The sequence below is a fragment of the Fringilla coelebs genome, assembly GCF_963513975.1.
Source record: "Fringilla coelebs genome assembly, chromosome: 4".
NCBI classification, from domain to species: domain Eukaryota; kingdom Metazoa; phylum Chordata; class Aves; order Passeriformes; family Fringillidae; genus Fringilla; species Fringilla coelebs.
Window position 1 is genome coordinate 6,124,720 of NC_140032.1, and position 21,652 is coordinate 6,146,371.

The 21,652-nt window shown below is 45.9% G+C and overlaps 2 protein-coding genes across 4 annotated transcripts in view; one reads left to right on the top strand and one right to left on the bottom strand.

Annotated features, from left to right (window-relative positions):
- REEP1 (receptor accessory protein 1) overlaps positions 1–17,952 on the top strand; it is a 67,613-nt gene extending 49,661 nt beyond the window's left edge. For 2 of the 3 annotated variants that reach the window (XM_084205221.1, XM_084205223.1), the window contains 3 exons: positions 3,706–3,741; positions 11,874–12,013; positions 14,017–17,952. In XM_084205221.1, the coding sequence (XP_084061347.1) occupies positions 3,706–3,741; positions 11,874–12,013; positions 14,017–14,088 (248 nt within the window). In that variant the 3' untranslated portion in view covers positions 14,089–17,952. The remainder of the gene's footprint in view (positions 1–3,705; positions 3,742–11,873; positions 12,014–14,016) is intronic. The other variant, XM_084205222.1, reaches the window with a different exon arrangement.
- An 811-nt stretch (positions 17,953–18,763) lies between these two features.
- MRPL35 (mitochondrial ribosomal protein L35) lies at positions 18,764–21,175 on the bottom strand. The gene is made up of 4 exons (XM_084204525.1): positions 21,118–21,175; positions 20,866–21,028; positions 19,362–19,506; positions 18,764–19,124 (listed from the first exon to the last, which is right to left on the bottom strand). The coding sequence occupies exons 1-4, from the start codon at positions 21,149–21,151 to the stop codon at positions 18,936–18,938; spliced, it is 531 nt and encodes a 176-aa protein (XP_084060651.1). The 5' UTR covers positions 21,152–21,175; the 3' UTR covers positions 18,764–18,935.
- Positions 21,176–21,652: the final 477 nt, after the last annotated feature.

The window sequence follows — 21,652 nt, forward strand, 5'->3', positions numbered from 1 at the left end:
TGTAATTCAAAGGAAGCTTATGTTGATTGTCCTTGACTGCTGCCAGCTAGAATTGTGCCTGCGCCTTGATCTCTTTGTGACCACACTAATTAAGGGGATTAGCTGAGGGCTGGACTTAAAGGTTTGGGCTCACAGTGAAAAACACAGAGCTGTGTTCTCACCTGGTGTGTTTGCTTTGACTGACAAGAGAGCAGAGCTCAGTTTCTGAGGGGTAATAGCCTTGCTATTTTAGAATTTTAGATTAAGCAATCAGGACAGAAACACCAAAACCACCATCCCTTTTTGATGAGAGCTCTGAAACTCATGGTTAGAATTAAGGTATAGCTGGAACAATGATGTCTGAACATAAAAATGCATGTTAACTAAATTAGCCAGTAAAATCTAAAGCCCTGTCATCACCTGGCGTGGAGGGTGCTGAGAGCTGGCCCCACCTGGGAGAAGAGAGGGCTCTGGGCTGAGCTCAGAGCTGTTTATACAGCTCCCATGCCCTGAGCATGGACACACAGCCAGACCTGGGGTGGAACTCGCTGTTGCTGGTTCCGATCCTCCTGTGTGACTGCTGTGTTTAAGAGCAGGTGTGATACCTGCAATAAAGTGCTTTGGAAAGTCAGGGGCATAGGGAGAGGTCTGTTGCCTTCCCTGTACAGAAGGGAGTGCTAAAATTCAGTTTTGTTGGTATTTAACCCCCCCAGCCCCCTGTGAGTGGTTCAGGTTCTGGTTTCCCAACTCTTGGGCGTGTTTCCAAGCCCACTGAAGTGTGTGAAAAGGCTCTCCTGACACCAGTGGGCTGCCAGAGCTGGCTGTAGGACCAGGCTACACAAACACCCAGCCTGTTTTGCTTCCTCTGTTGTTATTTTTGTAATGTGAACCGTGCTGCTTAGATGGGTTTGTGATTCTTTGAATCCCCTCTTGACACAAAGTACTGTGTGAAGAGTTTGCCATTTTGTAACAACCTCCTGCAGATACAGCACCAGGGTTTTTTTTGCCTGCTCAAGAGTGTCTTATGAGGCCAAGAAGTAGAATAAGCAAGAGCTGCCTTTGAGACAAAGGGAATTGCTCCTTTTGCTCTACCCTTTGTTACATTTTTGTCCCCTCTCCCTTTTGCTGTCTTTGCTGCCTTCCAGAGGTGCCTGTCCACTGTGCAGCTCTGCTGTGAGGATGGTCCTTCTGCAGGAGTGGGACTGCTCAGCACACAGCGTGAGCAGTCTCTAGGTGTGCCCACTCATCCCAAAAAGACCCTTCTCCTCCTCCTCACACCCAGTCAGCAGCCACACCCAGATGAAGGGGCAGAGGCTGCTTTTGCCATGATTTGATTTGGGCTGCTGAGCCCACCAACAGCTCCAGGGGAACGTGCACACCTTTCTTTGATGGGCATCAAGGACACACAGTGAGCCCCTTCTTCCACACAGCAGGCCCTCCACCTCTTCATCTGATTTTGCACTTCACTCTTGGTTCAGCATTTCTCAGTTTATTGTCCTGGCAGCCAGATGATGGACTGGGACATTTTACTTCTGCCTGATCCAACCTGTGCCCTTTCACAGGCAGAGCTGCCTCTCTCCTTTGGGAACTGTAAATGTCATGTGGCTGTGCATTGTTATGGAAAAGTGTAAATTCCAGAACAATATTTCCAAATATTTTCCAAGGGAATCCTGTTGTTCTGGATGTCCAGTAACAATCCACACACAGACTTGTCTTTATTAACAGGAGCTTTTGCACTTCTTAACCTTAAAGCATTACCTTAATTTGTGTTGCATCACAGGACAGTCAGTGTGCAGAGCTGATGCTGCCTGGGGCAGAGGATCACAAACAATGCAGCCACCCTCTGTATTGCCCAAACCCAGTGTTCTTCTGCTTAAGCTTGTCCCAGGCTAAGATCATTCTTACCTGGAATGATTGCAAAGCAGAAATGGACAGTGTGCTTTCTGATACTCTCCATGCCTCTGAGCAGGAGAGAATCAAAGCTGTTTTTTGGTCTTGTGCTGAAGGGCCAAAAGCTTTGCAGTACAGAACAAAGGTGGGGAACATCAGCAGTCAGGATATGTTTGGGTATTTCAGTGCCCATCAACCAGAAAGATGTGTGAGAACAACCCAGATATATGTTGTCTGAACTCCCAAACTGTCACAAAACTGTGATCAGCTTCCTTCTGTGTAAGATCAGAGGCTGAAGCCACAGCAGATCTCTTGAGGAAGCCCATGGTTTCACAGCAGCATCCAGCCAATGTGAGGCAGCACTCCCACCAAAAGGTGTAACCCAGCTGCTTGACTCTGGCCCATCTGTCTTTTCCTTTGGACACATTTAAATCCTATTTTTACATGCTGACCCCAGTCAAGGAATTGGTTCAAGTTAAATGCTATCCCTTGCTTCCAAGTTGCTCTTGACCTGGGTCAGATCCTCAAGCCAGGGGAGAGCAGCAGCACAGACCTCAGCAATGGGACAAGGAAGGTGGAGGCCAGAGTGACAGTGCAAGGGACAGTGAGACATCTGCTCTCAATGCTGCTGCTTTAAAATGACTCTGAAACTAAAGAACTTCCAGTGTCTCCAGTGCAGGATAATCATAACTAAAGAAAATCACACCAAGCTCAAACCCTTTTCTTCTTCAATAACTTTCTTTAATGTGGAGTCATTGATGCCACTGTGAGCATTAAATTGAAAGGCTCAAACTGGAAATTTAGGCTGTTTCCTGGAAGACAAACTGTGCTCAAGATGAAGCTGTAAAGTTCACATGTTCATGAACAGTTATGAATCACCTGCTTTCACTGAAGGGTGCAAGGCAATTCCCTTGGCTGCTTTCATTCTTATGGCAATTCCATCAGGATATTAATTCCTGTAGGACCCTCCTGGTTTAGGAGGTTCAGGAATGTGTGGATAGATTTCTTTAGAAGATGTGTGAGTGTCACAGACACATTTTGTGAAAGATCCTTTCCTTAGGATTTTTCCTCCTGAGAAGCTGAGATGCTTCAGGAACAAAATGTGAACAATGATTATCTGCTGATATGGAATGCAACAGGTGGATCTGGGATTGGTCTCATGTGGTTGTTTTTAATTAATGGCCAATCACAGTCCAGCTGTCTTGGACTCTTGGTCAGTCACAAGATTTTATTGTCATTCCACTCTCTTCCTTTGCTTGTAAGCCTTCTGATTAAATCCTTTCTTCTATTCTTTTAGTATAGTTTTAATATAATATATATCATAAAATAATAAACCAGCCTTCTAAACATGGAGTCAGATCCTCAGGTCTTACCTCTTCTTGGGACCCCTGTGAACACCACAGTGCAACCACAGTGTGAGTGGTTGCAGCAGCCAGACTTCTACAAGAATTTTAAATCTACTGAAAGAATGCAGGCACACAGCCTTACAAATCCCAGAACTGCACCCTGTGTTTGTTACTATACAGCCTTTTGCACTGGGTTGTGCATCCATGCAAGACTGTTTATCCACACTCCCAGGTCCCTCCAGTGGACCTTCTGTTCAGAGGTCTGACAACCACTGAAGCTGGTGAAGTTGGCTGGTGTGAGACCAGGGAGTTGTATCTAACCCCATCCTTAGCACCCACATGGACACAGCCAGGGGTGAGGCACATTCCTGAGTCTGTGCTCCATGCTGCTCATCTCCCTGTGCACACCAGGGCCCTCAAAGTGGTGCCAAGTGTTTTCTGAGAGTGAGTGGCTTCACCACGAGTTCCTAACGCTCAGCTCCTCTTTCAGTGTGCACGTGTTGCTCGGTGTGCCGACTCCTCAGAGGTGAGTGCTGGATTTCCTGTGTCCTGGCATCCATGCATCCCTTTTGGGCATGGCTGCATTCCCCAGCCTGGCTTGCTCCTGATGCTCACTGGGTTTCCTAACACCAGGGGGGCAGAGCAGGGGGAGGCCAGGCTGTGAGCGGGTTTGGGAGCTGCGTGTGTGCTCATGGCAAGAATCTCAGTGCTTCTCACCATACTGACCTGTGCTACCCAAGGATGGGGATTGTTCCTCTGGAGAAAAACTTCATTCCTTTCTCTTCTAGAGGATGTGCCATGTCCTTGCTGTGCAGTGCAATTCCTCTGCCTCGTGTCCCTCAGTGTAAATCCACTGGGAATGCAGCAAGAGCAAAACCTCCTCAGGCCCAGCCCTGTTTTGCTGTGTTCCCTAAGGATTGGCACATGCCTCTCCATTGATGGAGAGGACATTTGTGTTTGGGGTGAGCAGGGTATGTAGCATATCCCAGCAGCAGACCCTGGTAAGACAAAATAGGCTTGAAATGATTCTCCCTGATCCAGTCTTTGGCAGAAGCATTTTTGAAAAATGTCCCCACTGTCCCCAGCATTTGTTGTGTTTACAAACGTTGGGGTGCAGGGAATGGTTTAGCTGCTGGTGGTCTTTTCAGTGCTGTGCCAGTTAGCTGGGTTGCTAAGAGCCCAGACATGTCACTTCTGCATTTTTTTCCCAGTGACAGATGAAAGGAGTGGGAGAACTCCAATTTGGGCATGCCAGAGGATGGGACTGCCAAGCAGCTTGTCTGGGGAGAAAAAAGAAATACAGACTGGCAGTGTCTCATGTTGGTGGAAGCAAAAAAACCTTTGTAACTCCTTTTCTTCTCATCTCATGTGCTTTTTGTGTATTTTGCACACTAATCAACCTGGAGACAGCAGCAGAAGGACTAAAGGATCACAGTGCTGCCACTGTGCTGCAGCCACCTGTGCCTTCCCAGAGCCCTGCAGCTGGTGCCAGAGCCCTGTGCAGTGCTGGTGCTTGGAGCCTGATGGTTCCTGCCTGGGTGGCAAACCCACCCTCAGGTTTGATTTGTTACCCTTCCTTTTCTGGGTGAGTGTGCCACTGTGCAGGACAAGGAAGCATTTGAGGTGGTATCTGTTGGAACAGCCATGAAACATTTGTATTCACAGGGCATTTTATTAGAACTCTTCTAATTTTAGCCTAAACCTACTTTATGGATTTGACTTCAAAGTGTTATTTATAAAAAGAATCACTGAATCCTTATGGGCTTAAAAGTCATGAGGTAATCTTAGGAAAGTCTTTCAATGATGCTAAAGCAGCAGTCAGTCCAATATGTTTATGAATTGGACCCAAAGTAATTTGGATCTTGTTGTAATTGTGTACCCTGTCTTTCACATTGGCTTGTTTTACTGTTCCTGCCTCCTCTCCAACATAATCCAGTCCCTTAGACCATGTCAGTAGGGATGTGCCAAGGCTCTGTGTCACACAGGGTTCATTCTGTCTCCACAGGCTGCCCTTTCTCTGTCTCCAAGGCAATAGATGCATTAATGCACTCTCAGACAGTGGCCTGCCATTAAAATGCTCCTTTGTGAGTGCATCTTTGGTAGCTTTGGAGAGCTGACTACGTCATGTGAACATTTTTCAGTGCCACAAAAAGCTGGGGGAAGAAAGAATCTAATTTTGTTTAGCTAGGTCTAAGTTGCCTTGAGCTATTGGCACTCATCTTCTCTTGGTGCAAACTTTAGCGGACCCAATTTCAGAGTCCCTTCATTAAACAGCTCTCATTTCCAAGGAGTTTATAATCTAAATGGGCAGATAGTCAAGTCTTTCCTCAAGCAGGGATATTAAAAGCTGCTTTAGAGCTTTGGTGCAGTCTTTTTGGCAGGAGCAGTTGCATTAATGCCCTTGTAGGTAAAACTCAATTATTTCACTCTCTGACTCACAGAAACCTCCTCAGCTCTTAGCAGAGCACAGGCTGGTGGGGCAGAAGCCCAAGCATTCTGCTCCTTAGATGATACCCTGAGAGGAGGTGTCAGGAGGATGACACCTTGCAGGTGCCATGGAGTGTGCATTCCTGCAGAGCCTGAAGCGCATCCTGAGCCCCCTGAGCTGGAGCTGTCCCTGCCAGCAGTGCTGGTGGGCTGGCTGCTGCTGGGCTCCTCTGCTCTGGGGCAGGACTGTCCCTGTCAGCACTGATGGGATCCTCTGTGCTGAGGCTGTGGGCTCCACAGGAGAGCCCTTTCCTGCCCAGCTGGATCACTCCCACTGCCTCACAGTCTGCACATGACAAAGCCTTGATGCAATTCAGGACATTCATGCTGCTCTGCTCTGGGCAGCTGCTCTGAAACACGAGCCTGTTTGACAGATGTACTCCAGCACATCTTTTTGACAGCTCCTGTGCCAGCTCCTCTTGCTTTTGTTCCTGGCCAGGCCTTTGCTGGTGGAACTCCCTGCAGGTTTTTACCCAAGTTTCTGATTTTTCTCCTTTGTGTTCTGTGGAAAGTCAGGCTGCAGCATTCAATAACAAAGGTACAATTATGTAAGAGCTCCTTTTCCCTTTGAGAGAGGACAGAGTAAAAATCTCCAGGGATATCTGTTTGTCTTTTGGCAGTGCCTGGCAAATGCTTAAACGCTGTTCAATATTAAACAATATTGCTTGGGACCAGCATTTAAGAAATAACAAAATTATGTTTGGTGGTGTTCTCTCAACTAATGTCTCTTAGGTGCTGTTGCAAAGACCTGGGGCGTGGTTGAGAGGGAGAAACCATTTTAATTCTTGCAGAGAATAAATATCTCTCTCATGAATTGAAGAATCAGCTGTATACCAGGAGAATTGCTGGGACTGCAATTATTTGAGGGGGCATTTAATACCAAAATGGTGTTCAGAAGCCTTAGGCAGTGTAAGAAATGTGCAGGGACACTTGTGATGAACGGGTCTGTTTTGGGTGTGCCCTGCAGGGCTGTGCTCCACAAGGTGACAGGTGACACCCAGCCATCAGTGCAGCTCAGCAAGGACCTCGATGGGACATCCACTTAATTGTGCTTTAAATAATCCCCTCATTGGTCTGTTAGCTGAATCCAACCCCTCCTTTGTGGTGTGCTCAGAAGTGCACATGAGTTATTACAGTGGAAACTGCTTTAAAAACACTAATTGACTTTATGTCAAGGGGGCTGATTGTACATCTCTGAACTAATTCAATTAAATGGTGTAGGTGGTTTTATTTTGGTTCTTAGCCAGTTTTGCTTCCAGCTCTTATTCAGAGGATTTTTTTTAACCTTACTGAACTTAAAGAACAAACAGCAATTTTCTGTTGCTCTAGGCATTTTGTTCCTTAAAATTTCCCTTTACTAAATACTGAAGCAAATTTTTACAGGGCTGGTTTGCATCACTTTGCGCTGGTGTTTCTGAATAGCAACTTGTGATTTTCTTTTTGAAATTTAAAAATAGTTTCAGATGTATTTTGGTTACTTCAGGGAAGAATAAAAATTAACAGAAAATCAGTAGTTTTTAAGTACATTTGCATTGTACCAGCAGAAAGTGAAAACATTAATTATTGTTTAATAAACTTCAGCAGAATGACAGATATGCTAAAAGCAAAGATGAATATTTCTGTGTCCTGAAACAATGTTCCTTCCCCCTCTGCACCCAAATGTTTTCTCCTAACAGTTTATTCTTTCTTTTCCTCTATGTAAATATTATGGGACTCTGATGTAAGTGTTACAGATTGCATGAATTTTCCTCTGAGGTGTTTGGAATAGACTAGCACTTAACAACTCACTCATTTGTGGGATATGTTTTCATTAACGGATGACTTTGTTGATGTAATTAGGCTTGTTTGCTTTGGTTGCATCTGACTCCAGCTTTGGAAAGGATTTCTGCCTCTGTTTGGTGGCTCCTGGGCAGTGTGTGCTGGTGTAGTTGGCTGCTCCTAACTCCTTGGTTTGGCAATGAAATCTGCTGGGGAAGTACAGGACTTGGGTCAATGTCTTTTGGAAATGATGGTGAATTTATCTTTGTTGCAGGGGAAAGAAGCTGATGGCCATCGTAGAATAAATATCTGTTCTCCTGTGCTTATTAAGTGGTGTGCAAACCTCTTTATATGAATGATGCCCTGGAAAGGCTTAACTCTGGAGTGACTGTACCTTCCATTACAATAATACATACATCACTCTTGGTTTGTGTAGTCTGTGACCGTGGTTTTCCCCATTGCTCCTGAGGAAGAAGTCTTGTGCCTGGCAAAACAAGGGGAAGTCCAATGTCAAAACTGCCTGATTCCCACTGTAACTCTACTTAAGTGCACAGATTTTTCAGAGGATCTAGATCAAAGTCATTTGTTCACTTACACTTAGAGTGGGCCAGGTCCTGACTTCTGTTGTACTCAAGAAAATTCAAAGGAATTTGGTCCAGATTTACATGGCAGCATGGGCCAGAGTCTGAACCAAAGTGATTGCTGAACCAGCACACTGCTGAATCCCAGATATTGCTGTAGGAAGAGTTTTGCAAGTGAAATTTCTTAGCCTTGTTGAATCACAGAGAGCAAAGATTGCAATGATCTGGCCCTACATTTCCTGGTCCATGCTGGGTTGTTCCCTGAGGTGCATTAACAGCTCAGATCCCAACTCAAATATCAGAGCACTCAAATATCTACTTTAACTTGAAATGTGCCCATCTGCAGGGCTTCCCACACAACGTGTTGGTTGTATCAGTTCCTTTGGGAGGAATCATGATGGAATGATAGGAACTGGAATCAAGGGAATTAACTGGAATAATCCATTTCCTTAGACTGTTTCCAGTCAGATTCTATCTTGCTTTAGTGGAGGGAGGAGTGTAATCTGGTCTGTGCACTGAAAAGGTGTTTGCAAGAGGCAGCAGCAGCTTTAGTCCCGGAACACCAGCCCATTTCCCACTTCTGCAGCAATTCAGCCCCTTCCACAAAGCTGTGGGGCCATAAATGTAGCAGGTGGAGACACCTAAAACACAGCCCACCCTGGGATGGGGAGTGAGACTCTTCCAAACAGAGTCAGGGCAGAGGTCTGGTGCATGATCCATGTTTTTACACAGCCGCCTCCTGGCTGTGACAGTCCCTGGGGTTGTTGGCTGCTCCCTGGAGCAGCACACACTGCTGACTCTGCTCCTTTGGGGACATCTGATAGTGACCTGAGGCCCCACAGCCTCAGATCATAAAAATGGCTCTTAGAAACACAGGAGGTCACCCAAGGCCAAGTGCTGTCCTCAAAATGCATGCTCCAGCCCTGGCAATGTTTAGCTCCTCAATCTTTACCTTCTCTGGTAACAACCCTTGGTGTCCCAGAACCCTTTCATTCACTTTAAACCTCCATCTCCTTTCTCAGCAGTTCCTCACATGTGTGTTTGTTCTTCTGATTAACCCCTGCTTTACATTTTTACTCACTCTCTTGGTGTCAGAAAATCAGTTTTTTATCATATCATCACCATATTCACAAAAATAACCATTTCAGAGCTGGGGCTCACACAGCAGCTGCTCTTTGGAGAAGAGTTCTCTACCATCCCACAACAGCAGAATGCTTCCACAAATGTGGGACAGAGGCTGGCATCCCAAAGTCTGCAGATCAACGTGAGCTTGGATTGCTCACAATACAGATGTCCTTCCCAAGGCAGGATGGGCAGGGAGTCCTCCCTTCTTGTCCCAGGTCTGAAGGAAAGTGCTGTGTATATTACAGATCTTTTCTCATCCATGGCCAGAAGAGTAGTGGAAAAGCCTAGGAGAGCCCATCTTCCTTTTTCCAGTTCAGTGGGGCTGAAGCTAAACTGGTTCCCATTTGGGTGGTTTTCAGTGTCCCACTCACAATGACATGGAGCAGGGAAGAAAAGGGCATCAGCCCAACCTCCAGTGGGCTTTACAGACCTCAGCTGCAGGGATCAAAGCAGGATGCATCAGCTTGGAGGCTGAGCTCTCCTCTTGATCTTCATGGAAGCAGCTTCAGGCCATGGATGTGATGCTTGGACTGATGGGGAGAATGGAAAAGCCTGCAGGAGACTGTGCCTGCTGCGGAGGTGACGTGGCTGGCAGAGCTCGCTGGGTATCTGTTTTGCCCAGCATCTGATTTAAGAGAGAGGACAGTAGAGAAGAGAGCAATGTGTGCTGCAAAACCATGGGATTCACAGAAGCACTGTCAGGCTGACAGGTCCTTCTGGCTCCTTCTCCAGTGGAGGGGCTGGTTGTAGAATGGCAGCATGGCACATTGCCATGATTTTATTCATTCAGCCCACAGCCAGTGTCTCCTCACTCTGGTCACTGACCACCCCAACTCTGGGTCTCCAACACCCCTCCATCCTGTCCCATTCCAAGCCCTTTTTCCCTGGTGAAAGCCCCTGTCTGCTCTCAGTGGCACATGGCTGGAGGTGTGTTGTTGGGCCACTGTGCAAACCTCAGTGAGGCCATTAAAAGAAGTTCTGAGCCACTTCTACTAAACTTGACTAAATTTTGATTTGGCTTAGGCAGGCAGCAAAGAACAGCTTCCACATCTAAGAGGCTCTAAGCTAGGCTGCTCCTGAGTGGATGACTTCCCAAGTGGAGGGATAAAATAATAAACCATAATACTCCTGTACTGTTTTGCCATGTGGTCTAGAGAATATTTAATTCTCCCCACGGTGCAGTACTCACACTATAGACAGAACAAAAGCATTTCAGCATTATCCTGGGCCTCTCTGCAATGTGCTTATCAACATCTTCAGTGCAGCTGGGGGAAAAGTCAGCTCCCAGCTCTTCCTGAAAAGCTGCAGTGGTGTTTTCCAGCCTGCCCATGTGAATGGTGACAAAGGGGTAGAAGCACAGGGTCAGTGGGCAGAGGATGGTGTGCACAGGCTGCTGTTTTGAGCAGCAGCTGCATCCTGTGGGCTGAGAGTGATTAGCTGCTGACTTTAATCTGGGGAGAGCCCCAGTGACCTGCCCATGACTTGTGGTGTTGCTGTAGCCAAATCATTTCCCCTCTCTCTGTTACCCAACTGGAAGAGCTGTCGAAGAACTCAGTTCTTTTGGGCTTTAAGAATCAAAAGGGATTAGTAAGTATTAGATGTTGAAGAATCCTCTTTGGTTTCAGTCTTTGGGGTTCAGTCTTTGGTCCAGCAGACTCTTACACAGGCTGAGACAAGAAGAACAGAGCATTATTTCTACGTATGTTCATGCAACAAAGTATACACCCAGTAATTCTGATTAGTGCCACTTAAACAGCAAATAGTTCCATTCCTACCATGGTTTGGAATCAAAAAAGCCCTTTCAGTTAAACAGAGAAACCTCCAGCCCTGCTGGTAAGAAACAGGCAACTTGGTCATGTTGAGTTTCTTCTTCTGTACCTCTTGCTTTGGGCTGGTCATTAAAAATACTGTCTCATTTACTGTGTGTATTTAGGCAGCAAATGGATTGTGTTGTGTAACACAACCAGTCCCACAGAGATTGTGCCATAAGTTACAAGGGTAAGAACCACCAAGTGTTTGTGGTTTGAAGTCATGGGGCCATAAACTGCCTTCAGGAACATCAGCAGAGCCAGTGCTCCACCACATTTACTCCACAGTGAGAGAAGAGAGAACCACTCCCTGCACTGGTTTTCCAGCAGCATACTCACTTGATGAGGGTCCATTCAATGCCTGGTGAAGCTTTTGAGAACTTCAGTGGATCTCAGACTGAGTGCTTGCCTTGACCACTCTCAGTTTCAAGTCTGTAAGTGCTGCTGTGTTTCCTATTTCTGCATCCCAGGCAGCTCTCTCTGTGCTTACCAGAGGACTTCAACACCCATTTGGAGTCTTCTAGAGGAAGCAGTAGATGCAGGAGCTATGGATGGATCCAGCAATTCAAGAAATCAGTTATTTTATTTATCCCTGAGCAAACAAACAAACCAAAAAATCTCTTTTTAGTGTCAACCTCCCAAACATCAAAAGCTGTGAATTTAGTCTCAATTATGTGAAAAATAATCAAAATAGACTTTATATTGGTTTTGTAAGCAAGAGCCTACTGATTTCTAACCCTACAGCTGCTATTATTAGAGTGTGGTGTGTGACCCTTCTGTCTATTAATCCCTGGGAGATGCATGGCTTTGCAGTGAGTGACGTTTGTGTGAATCAAACCATCACTGATTTCCTCATCCCCTGTCTTCACATTTAGGCTGCAAATGGCTGTGTTAAATAGGTGAATTAAGTGTGGACATTAGGTATGAGAAGCCACCTGAGACAAACTGTGAAACAAAAGGCTCAGTGTTCTCAGATGATGAAGAGAACGATTGTGCATCCATGAACAAAAGGCCCAAAAAGAAGGATCAACCCCTTGAGGTACTTCCATATTGTCAAGACTCCTCCTTCTGACATTCCTTCATTCTTCAGCTGGAATCTTCAACTGAAAAAGCACCTCTCATTGGTCTAAACTCACTAAATACACTTTAAGTTGCTTCATGGAAACAAAAGAACTAAAGCAAACGCAGATCTCACTCTGATTTGCCAAAATTTTAGCAATTTTCTTATGGAGGAAATAAAACCTCTGTGAGAGATGCTGCAGGCAAAGACTCCTTGCAGGTCTGGGCAAGGTGGATGGAGCCACAGCCAGGAGCTGAGATCTCCACCTGTGGGAAGCTGAGTTTGCTCCCTCCCAAGTCCTTCCCCTGGCTCAGTTTGAGGGAGCAGAGTGCTGTGCTTTGGTCAGCAGCTGCAATCCCTTCTGCTGGGCTCTCCTACCTGTGGGGGCTTTCACCAAAGTCTGGCCTGCTCTGTTCTAGCCATGGAAAGGTGCAGCCTCTCCAGCTACTCCCAGAGCTGCCCAGTGGCCTCCCAAAGAAGGCAGAGCTGCTCATGCCTCATTTAAGAGCTTTGACTGTGCAGTTTATGACAGCCTTGCTTTAAGAGCCACATGGCTCCCCCAAGAGCAGCCTGCTCCCAGGCTGCAGGATGTGCTGCTCTGGTTGTCTGCCTGTGTCCCTGGGCTCCTGGGAGCCAGCAGCTGTGGAGTCAGGTGTGGTGTGGGATCCATTGCAGCTTTGCTCCTCACCTCTGCTCCAGCTGTGCTTTCTGGGCACAGCCGTCTCATCCAGATCTGTTGTGCTGTTGGGGATTCACTGCAGGGATCTGGGGTAAGGTTTCAGGCTTGGAAGATGGGACAAAGAGTTGGATTAATCCCATCTCTATAAGAAACTACTTTGGTTTATGGTCAAGCTAGAAAAAATGGAGATTTAGGTGGAGTCTAAACAAAATCTCACCGTGCTGCAGTCCCTTGTCTATATGAATAATTATACATTGCTGCATCATGGCAATGCAGAAACATGGCATAGTCTTGGGTTTGAAAGTCCTGTAAAACAGAAAAGTTCTTGCTTTGGTCCTGTCAGGCCTTACAGGTAAATATGGGTTAATGCTATTAAGAAAACAAGGTTAATGCTATTAAGAAAGCAAGGCTTTGGATGTTTATGTAAATGGAGAAGAGCCTACCACACCTTGCAGTGTTACCTGATGAAGTGACAGGCCTCCCCACTGAGAATCCATGCCCTGTGACAACATCTGATAACCATTTCTTGTTGTGAAGCTCATGAGACAAAATGCCACACCTGAACTCTTCTGAGAGAAGTAGGCACAGCAGATCAGGGCTTTTTCTTTCATTTGTTTGCTAGCCTGACTAATGTCTGTCTGAGTCTGGAGAACAGGGCTAACCACAGGAAACCAAACTCATGGAGTTGGTCTGCCTCCTCCTGGGCAGTCAGGGCTCCTTGTAAACACTCTGCACCAGCTGACTACAAGGCAGAATTCCAATAGCTGGTTTCTAAAATAATTTCAACAGATTTTGTCTGGCCTCTTTCCCAAGCAAGAGGGTGATTTTAAAGAGTTCTACCTCATGAGAATTACAAGCCTGGTGTGTTCCATCTTGGGAAAACCTTCAGCTTTGTAATGCCATGAGCTGTACCCTCCGAGGAGCTGTGGATGGGTTGGGCAGGGCAGGATGGGCTGGGAGACACCAGAGCTGGCTCTCTGCCACCAGTTTGATCTCTAGATCCATGAGCTGCTGTAAATGGCACCAGTTTGACCTGGCTCTTTCAACTGCTGAGTTATTAGCAATCCTTAGCCACACCTCTAACCAAGCACCAGAGGGGAATGTGTTGATTACACCTGGGTATACAACAGATTTCTTAAAGAGATTAGTCCGCAGCTGGCCATTCATTACTGATCTTCAGGGCCAAAACTTCATGCATGGAACAGGATCCTTGCCACAGAGGTCCCACAAAGAGGGGTGAGTTGTAAGGAAGAAAAAGATGTTTCCTACTATGCCTCTGAAGTTTTGTCTTGTTTCTCTGCAGGCACCGCCTAGGACTCTTAGACCTCGCTTCAGGAAGAAAAGTACCTCGTCCTCTGCCACTGAAACAATGTGAGTGCAATGAGCCAATAGCACCAAGATCCACAGAATGTCTCTCTTCTGCCTTAAAGAGCTACTCGTTCATAACGTGGGAAGCAGCAGTGGGATGGATGTGCTTTGATGTACAGCACTGTAGACATGGCCTTTCTCCTCCTCTCTCCACATCCTCCTGTGGCACACTGCTGGTGTTTGTCCCTGATGGGGGTAGGACAGTCTGGCAGGCACCTGCAGGTGAGGGGTCCTGGTTTGGTTTGCAGAGTGTGCACCCACCCACAGTGTACATTTACAGTTTCATTTGTGTCTGCATAGCTCTTGCTCTGTGAATGCCCAGAGGAAACAACAATAATCAGTTACTCATGATGCTACATTGACAGTGTATTTATTTATGGCTTTATCATGGATGAAGTGGATTTGCAGAACCCATGGATTTCTCTTTCCTCCCTTCCTCCTCAAGACTGTGAATGATGTAACAAATGTCAAAGTACTTTGACTGTACAAAATGTCCAAGATTTGTTAGAGAAAGCTAAGCTGCGACTGCGTTTTTTCTGCAAGTAAATCACATGTTCTGAGAAAACCATTGTGCTAAACCCACAGAGACAGAACCACTTACAGAGGATGAGGAAGTGATGTGCAAGAGAAAAAACAAAATTGTTTCAATGATGTAATGAAGGGGGAGTCCTAGTTTCGATCAGCCTGAGCCAGGAGAATATTTTGTGGAAAATGATGCATAGAAGAACTAAATCCCACCATTTGTGGCCAATGTTCTACTGCGAGTTTTAAAGTGTGAGCAAGCCAGGCTTGAGCAACCGCAGCAAGAGAAATTAGAATTGCTTTAGTGATGCATTTCCAGGGGAAAACACACCTTTTTCCCCTGCTGCAACAGTGCCAGCCCCAGCACTCTGCTCTGCTGCTGAGGGGCTGCTGTTCTGCTTGCATGAGCAGAGTGCTGGGTCTGAGCTGCTTTTTGAAGCCTGGAGTTTCTCCTGTAGCACGGAGTTTGGTTAGAACCACAAGAAGCAGATGGAGTGGTTTCTTTGTATCCATATATAAATGGGAAATATAAAAGAAGAGGAAGACATGGTAGGGTTTGTGTATTTGTGCTTCAAGTTGGTGTCTCTTGTAAGTGTTGAGCATGTGAGATTCACACATAAGTTAATTACGTGACCCTTTGTGTTTGCTCCTGGACCTGTCACATAGACTAGAAAAGGATTTAGCATTATGTAGGATGTGCCATCACCAATGGATCAGCACAGGGGCTCCATGGTGTCACTGTTCATCTGGCTCAGGTGCAGCAGCCCAGGGTGCCAAAAGCCAACTGGAGTGTGCCAGGCTCAGAGATAATTCTGAAGTGGCCTTTGAAATAATTCCTCTGCCAGGTGTGCATCCGTATCCCAGCTGCCCATCTGGTGGATCCCTGAGGTCACCCCCACAGCTCCCTACATGTGTGGGGAAGAAAGAAAGAAAGAAGTTACGCACACAGAGAAATGTTTATCTGACCTGGCTAGGAAATGGAAAATAGGCAGGTGTTTCCTGTGTCTGCCACAGTATTTGGCCTCATTACCTGAGAATTTTATTTCTATGTGCTGATTCAGTCATATTTTGCAAATTTTGAAAAATTCTTCAGAAAGTAAATTAAAAAAAAAAAACCCCAAACAAACCTGTCTAAAGAGCAGTTAGAGAAGAGTTGGTCCCTGGAAGATACTCAGCAAAAGCTTTGAGAAGCTAAGCTTATGTATTTTACTTCTAAGCAGCTTTAGAGTTTATTTGATTTCTTTTGGCTAACATTAAAAAGAAATAGGAAAACTGCCTGCACTGTTAGCAGAAAATAAAATCCTGTTGCAAGCAAGCCATGTTTCCCTGCTATGCAATGGGCTGCTGTAAGATAAAAAAGAAGCTGACAAGTTTGCACTCAATTATGCCAAATAACCCCAGCAACATAGAGCTGCACAACATCTGACAAGTTCTAATCTCAGACACGCTGTATTAACATTGATTCTCACTAAAACTATTTAATGTGCGTCTAATCTGCTGTTTTACTGTAAACTTGACTGTTTAGCATTTCTTAAGTGCTGAGGTGAAATGTTGACAAGGGAGTTGCCTTATATCTCTCAAAACATTCACTGTATAAATGAGAAAAATAAACCTTTTCATATCTCTGGAAAAGAAAAACTCTATTATCAACAGAGCTGTATATTTGCAAATAGATAGACAGAAATGTGAATGCCTGACCTCGTGCACTCGTGCTCCTTGTGCTCCAGTGCTCTGTACAGACGAGAGCGGCCACTCGCTTTGATTCCTCACTTTCCTCGCACAGGTTGTTTACAGGGGCTGCCCCAGCCTGTCAGTTCGGTGTCACAGCTGGTGCTCATTCCGGATAAACACCACCCCTGAAGTCTTTTGTTCCAGCTTTTCTCTGGAGCCTCTGCCAAGGAGCGAGCCGGGCTCGGTGATTCTCGCCTTCCTGCGCTGCTGCTGACCCCTCCTGGCAAACCGGGGTGTGCAGGAGGGATGGATGGATGGATGGATGGATGGATGGATGGATGGATGGATGGATGGATGGATGGATGGATGGATGGATGGATGGATGGATGGATGGATGGATGGATGGATGGATGGATGGATGGATGGATGCTTTCTAGGCCTGTGTTGGAAAGGAGCAGTTCTCAGCTCCCTTCCCGCTCCAGCTCTGAGTGTGCATGCAGCTGAGCACTTCAAGATCTCCCCTCCTAAAATCAAGCAATCTTCCAGCTGATGGTTTAAAATAGCAGATCTGGTTTAGTTTAAAAAGCTCAGTTTTGGGGCCTTTCAGGCAACTGGCCCCTACCATCAGTCCTGTAGGGCAGGCAGGCACCTCCTGATGTCTCAGAGAGGGCTGAGAGAGTGGAACTCTGAGGAGAACAGGCCAGCCCTAGGAAACAGCCTTTACCCAGCTTAAGGCTCCAGTGAAACGTGCATTATTTTAATCACGTAAAATTGAGGCTGAGGGGAGGGAAACTGCAGCTGGAGGTGGTCTGTGAATGATTTCCCCAGTTTACCATAAACTCATGCAGTTATGAAGAAATAAGCCTGGAATAGCCCAGTGCTCCCTTCTGTGCCTCCTCTCCTGCCATAGGGGTCAGCATCAGCGCAGCTCCAGCAGTCACCAACTGCTGAATCAGGATCCCACCAAAAACAAGACAGACTTCACGTGTGTCCCTGTCACCCTGGAATGAATCAACATAAAAACCTTGTGGAAGTGCAAACCCAGCACAGAAGGAATCAGGCAATTTATTCCTGCTAGGAGGGAGAAAGCTGCCTGGAGACAGTGCTCCTCCTGTAAACAACCTGCTGCCTCTGGCTGCTGGCGAGTCCTCGTGTCGTGATGAACCCTTGTGCTCCTCACCCACAGTCTCCCTTTTGCTGTTAGTTTCAGGTTCCTGTTTTGCATCCAGCACATTTGAACTAGCAGAGAACACGTTGGGATTTGTGTTTAGACAAACTATTTAAGGCTCATAATTGTGCACTTGGTGTGATTTCTTTCCTGTGATGGGTAGAAAAGGTCTGTGATACAATGGTACACTTGATGCCTCACAAGGATGGCCATTACAACAGTATTCCAAAGGTTGATGTTTTGCTGGTTTTGTTATACTGCTTGATATACATCTTGAATAAAGTCTTAATCTTTTCTTTATTAAAAAAAAAGAACAAAAAACAAAACCAAACATCTTTAGTCTGTTCAATGTATCTGGCAGGCCAGAATAATCACTTTGATTGCTGTATTATTTTTATCTGAATTCTGGCTGACTGTATATAGATGTATTCACTAAGTGCTGCATGTCCTTCAGAACTTTCTGTATCATGAACTGGAAAAAGAACAAAATACAGCTACTGAACACTCTGAGTAACTAGTGAATTCATTGCAATGCTACAGCCTTGCACAGCAAACCACCTCTGCTACACAGGCAGCTCTGGGGCTGATAACCAGGGACTGTCTGCTCAAAAATGGGTGATCAGGGAATGCTTTAAAGTACTGCTTTCATACACTTTCTGGAGTATCAGCTTGGTAGAGAAAACATCTGATCCAAGCCTTAGCAAAAACAGCATCTAACTGATCTGCTCACTCCAAACAGACCCCACACTTGGGTTTGTTCCATTTATGTGTGACCAGGAATGTGCAATAGGAGGTCTACTTAGTCTAAAGGAAAAATGAACAAGAAATTACTCTGACTTGTCTGCTTGAGGATGTTGTGCAGGACACAAAGAATAGATTGTGCTACTCAAAAACCAAGAGAGGACACAAAATGTGAATCCTGTAATGAAAACTGGTGGCCAATACATTTTAAAATCAGTTCTAAAACCACTATGTAGCTACGAAACCCTGGTTTGGGGTCTTTTTTTCCCCTACACTTCCTAGCATAGACACAGGGCATTAGTGCGTTATTGTGACAGGCAACAATGCTGAGATGGACCCTGCTCTCCTTTTTCCTCTTCCCCAGAAGACTCCATTCAGTGAGCCACCACTTAGTATGGATACAGAAAAATAGATTCTGGGGTTATTTAAACATATTTATTTTAAAAAATAAGATTAAATGTTGAATGATTCCCTTTTAGTGCTGCTTAGTGTATTCCTCTATATCAATCACAGGAAACCACCAGACATCAGAATGTGTAGCTGACCAGCCTGACCTCTGCTAAGTAAAACAGACAGCAGATGAAGATAAATTCGAGTATTCCTTTATTGTGGGCATTGATTCCCATAATTCTGTTCAGATGATATGCACATATTTATTTAAAAAATACAGGCATTACAGATGCATGTTCCAAAACCCAGACCATGGCACATGACCACTGCCCCTTTCCCAGAGATGGGCAAAGCCAAGATTTCTACACACGAAGGTTCGTGCGGTCGTGGTACTTCTGGTAGGGGTCATCAACGTACCAGTTCCTTCTTTTCCAGAAGGAAGTGGTCATTTTATCCAGGAGCTTACACTGTGTCCTGGTGCACAACACCAACTCCCTCAAACGCTTCTTCTGGGCAGCTGACTTCTTCCACAGCTTCTTCTTATAACCAGACTGTCAGGAGGAAACACACACCAAAAAACCCCCACTTCTTAGTAGGTCAGTGCAAATGCACAAACACAGCCACACTGCTCAGCAAACCTGGATAAATCCCCGCCTTTCAGGAAAATGGGATCTCTCTACAGAGCTTTTTTTTAACTTCCACATCAGCCACTGCCCTCCAAGCAAAGGAAAACAATTACATTTTACTCTGACTGGAAAGAACAGGCCTCATTACCCCAAAAATCTCACCTTTCTCCTAACCCAAAGGCCGTTGTGTAGCCGGAGGAACCTTTTGACCACAGATTTCACACTTTTCCTCTTTCCTTTCCGTAGGCTGCAGTAGGTGAGGCTCCTCGCTGGCTGCTGGAGTAAACTTGGAAGTAGAGGTGTGACACTAAAAAACACCAGACCAACCCCAAAATGAAGAGGGAAACAGAACAGGAATGAAACACCTTTTTCTAAAAATCACTGCCTTTATCACCATAGAGAAATCAGAAGAGCTGTGGCTTGGTTGAAGGGTAACAAGGACTTCTTAAATATTACAGCACAGCAGCTAATGGGTGTAGAATACCAATGGCAGGGCTGGACTCTTGTCAAAATTCAGCTCAAATTTATTATTCCACACAGAACACCTTTTTTTTAATCTACTAAAAGCACTCAGAACACTCAGAAGCCAATATTCAGCTGTAACTTGGATTCAGAAATTACTTTTAGAATATTAATCACAAAATAGTTTGAATTGGAAGGGACCTCATTAAATCATCTAGTCCAACACCCACCAGCAGCAAGAGAAACAGTAGTGATTACAGGACTGATTGTAAAATATGGCTGCAAAGAGTATCCTAATTTACCTCCTGCTTCAAGCATTAATGGTGACTGAAGTGGGAGACTTTGGGCCTAACACAGACCCATTGAAGAGTGAAAAGGTGCCCAAGAGAGTCAGACTGAGGTTTATATATTATACATGTGTTTGTCTGTCTATCTATTTTATAAATATATGGGGAATGGGGTCAGTCTTTTCTCCCAAGAAACAAACAGGACAAGAGAAAGTTTTGCCAGGGGAGGTTTAGATTGACTCTAGGGAAAACTTTCTTCACAGAAGGGGTTGTCAAGCACAGGCAGAGGTTGCCCAGGGCAATGGACAAGTCTCCATCCCTGGAGGGATGTAAAATCTGTGCAGATGTGGCACTTGAGGACATGATTTAGTGCTGGCCTTGGCAGTGCTAGGGTAAGGGTTGGACTTGATGATCTCAGAGGTTTTTCCAACCTATGATTCTACAATATTCATATATATATATATATATATATATATATATATATATATGGAGGAATTTCAACATATATACTACACACATTGCATGTGTTATACACTACTACATATTATATTACTGAATATAACATAGACTATATTACCAATATAATACTAATACACGTGATGATAAATTATCTATGTTATAGGATACATAATAAATTCACAGTACATTGCATATTATGTAATGCACATGAAGTGGAATAAAATATTTATTCCTAAATATATTTATGTATAAATATATTTTAATATAAAATGTATATATACACATATATTTGAAAAGTATAGTAATTGAAAATATTATATGAAACAATATAATACATCTAAAACACGTAAGGTATGCAAATAGAAATAGGTATTAGGTATATATATATAGATATATAAAGAGAAACTGAAACCCCTTTTAAGGGTTTTTCGCACGAGGGAGAAGCCGCGCAGCCGCACCTGCTGAGCACCGAGGGGGTCCCTGCCCGGGGCCGCTTCTCGCCGAGCAGCCGCGGGGTCCAGAGCGGGGCCAGGGCCGGGGCCGGGGCCGGTCCGTGCCCGACGCACCGGGCGCAGCGGCCGCCGAGCGGGAGCGCGCGGGGGGCCCAGCGCCGCAGGATCCCTGCGGGGACATGGGAGAGCCTCAGCACAAACATCCCAGCCAGACACCCCCAGCCCCGACCCCGACCCCGAAACCGCCCCGGTACCGACCCGCCAGGGCCCCGCGGGCCGCCGCCGCCGCCATGGCCACGCTGCGCCGGGCGGGGCCGCGCCGGGTCCCGCCCACGGCGGCTGCGGCTGCACCGGACTCGGGATCCCGCACCGGAGCCGGGATCCCTCACCGGACTCGGGATCCCGCACCGGAGCCGGTGTCCTTCACCGGACTCGGGATCCCGCACCGGAGCCGGTGTCCCTCACACGCCCAGAGTCCGCCCCGGTCCCGCTCCCGCTCCTTCCCCCCTCACACCCGTCACCTTCAGTGACCGGCACACCCCGACCCTCCACCCCAGGGGCTTTGAAACCTACAAAACGCACCGGGTGGATTTAACTAATTGTTTGTGCACGTTACTGGTGTATTCTGATTTTTTTCTCTTCAGAAAACTTGCCGGACTGGTTGAAGGATGAGATAAAAACGGCTCCTGAGTGCTCTGAGCGAAAGAAGGTTTATGAGCGAGCTGTGAAATGCTACCGCTGTAAATTGTTGATAAATGCTATAAATGTGCCGTGTTACACTCAGACTGAGGGA

Excerpts from the sequence above, each read along its gene's own strand:
- MRPL35 (XM_084204525.1), bottom strand. The coding sequence starts at position 21,151 with ATGGCGGCGGCGGCGGCCCGCGGGGCCCTGGCGG. Across the intron at positions 21,029-21,117 it reads GGCCCGCGGGGCCCTGGCGG|GGATCCTGCGGCGCTGGGCC; the intron begins GTCGGTACCGGG and ends ATGTCCCCGCAG. Across the intron at positions 19,125-19,361 it reads GCCTTTGGGTTAGGAGAAAG|TCTGGTTATAAGAAGAAGCT; the intron begins GTGAGATTTTTG and ends TCCTCCTGACAG.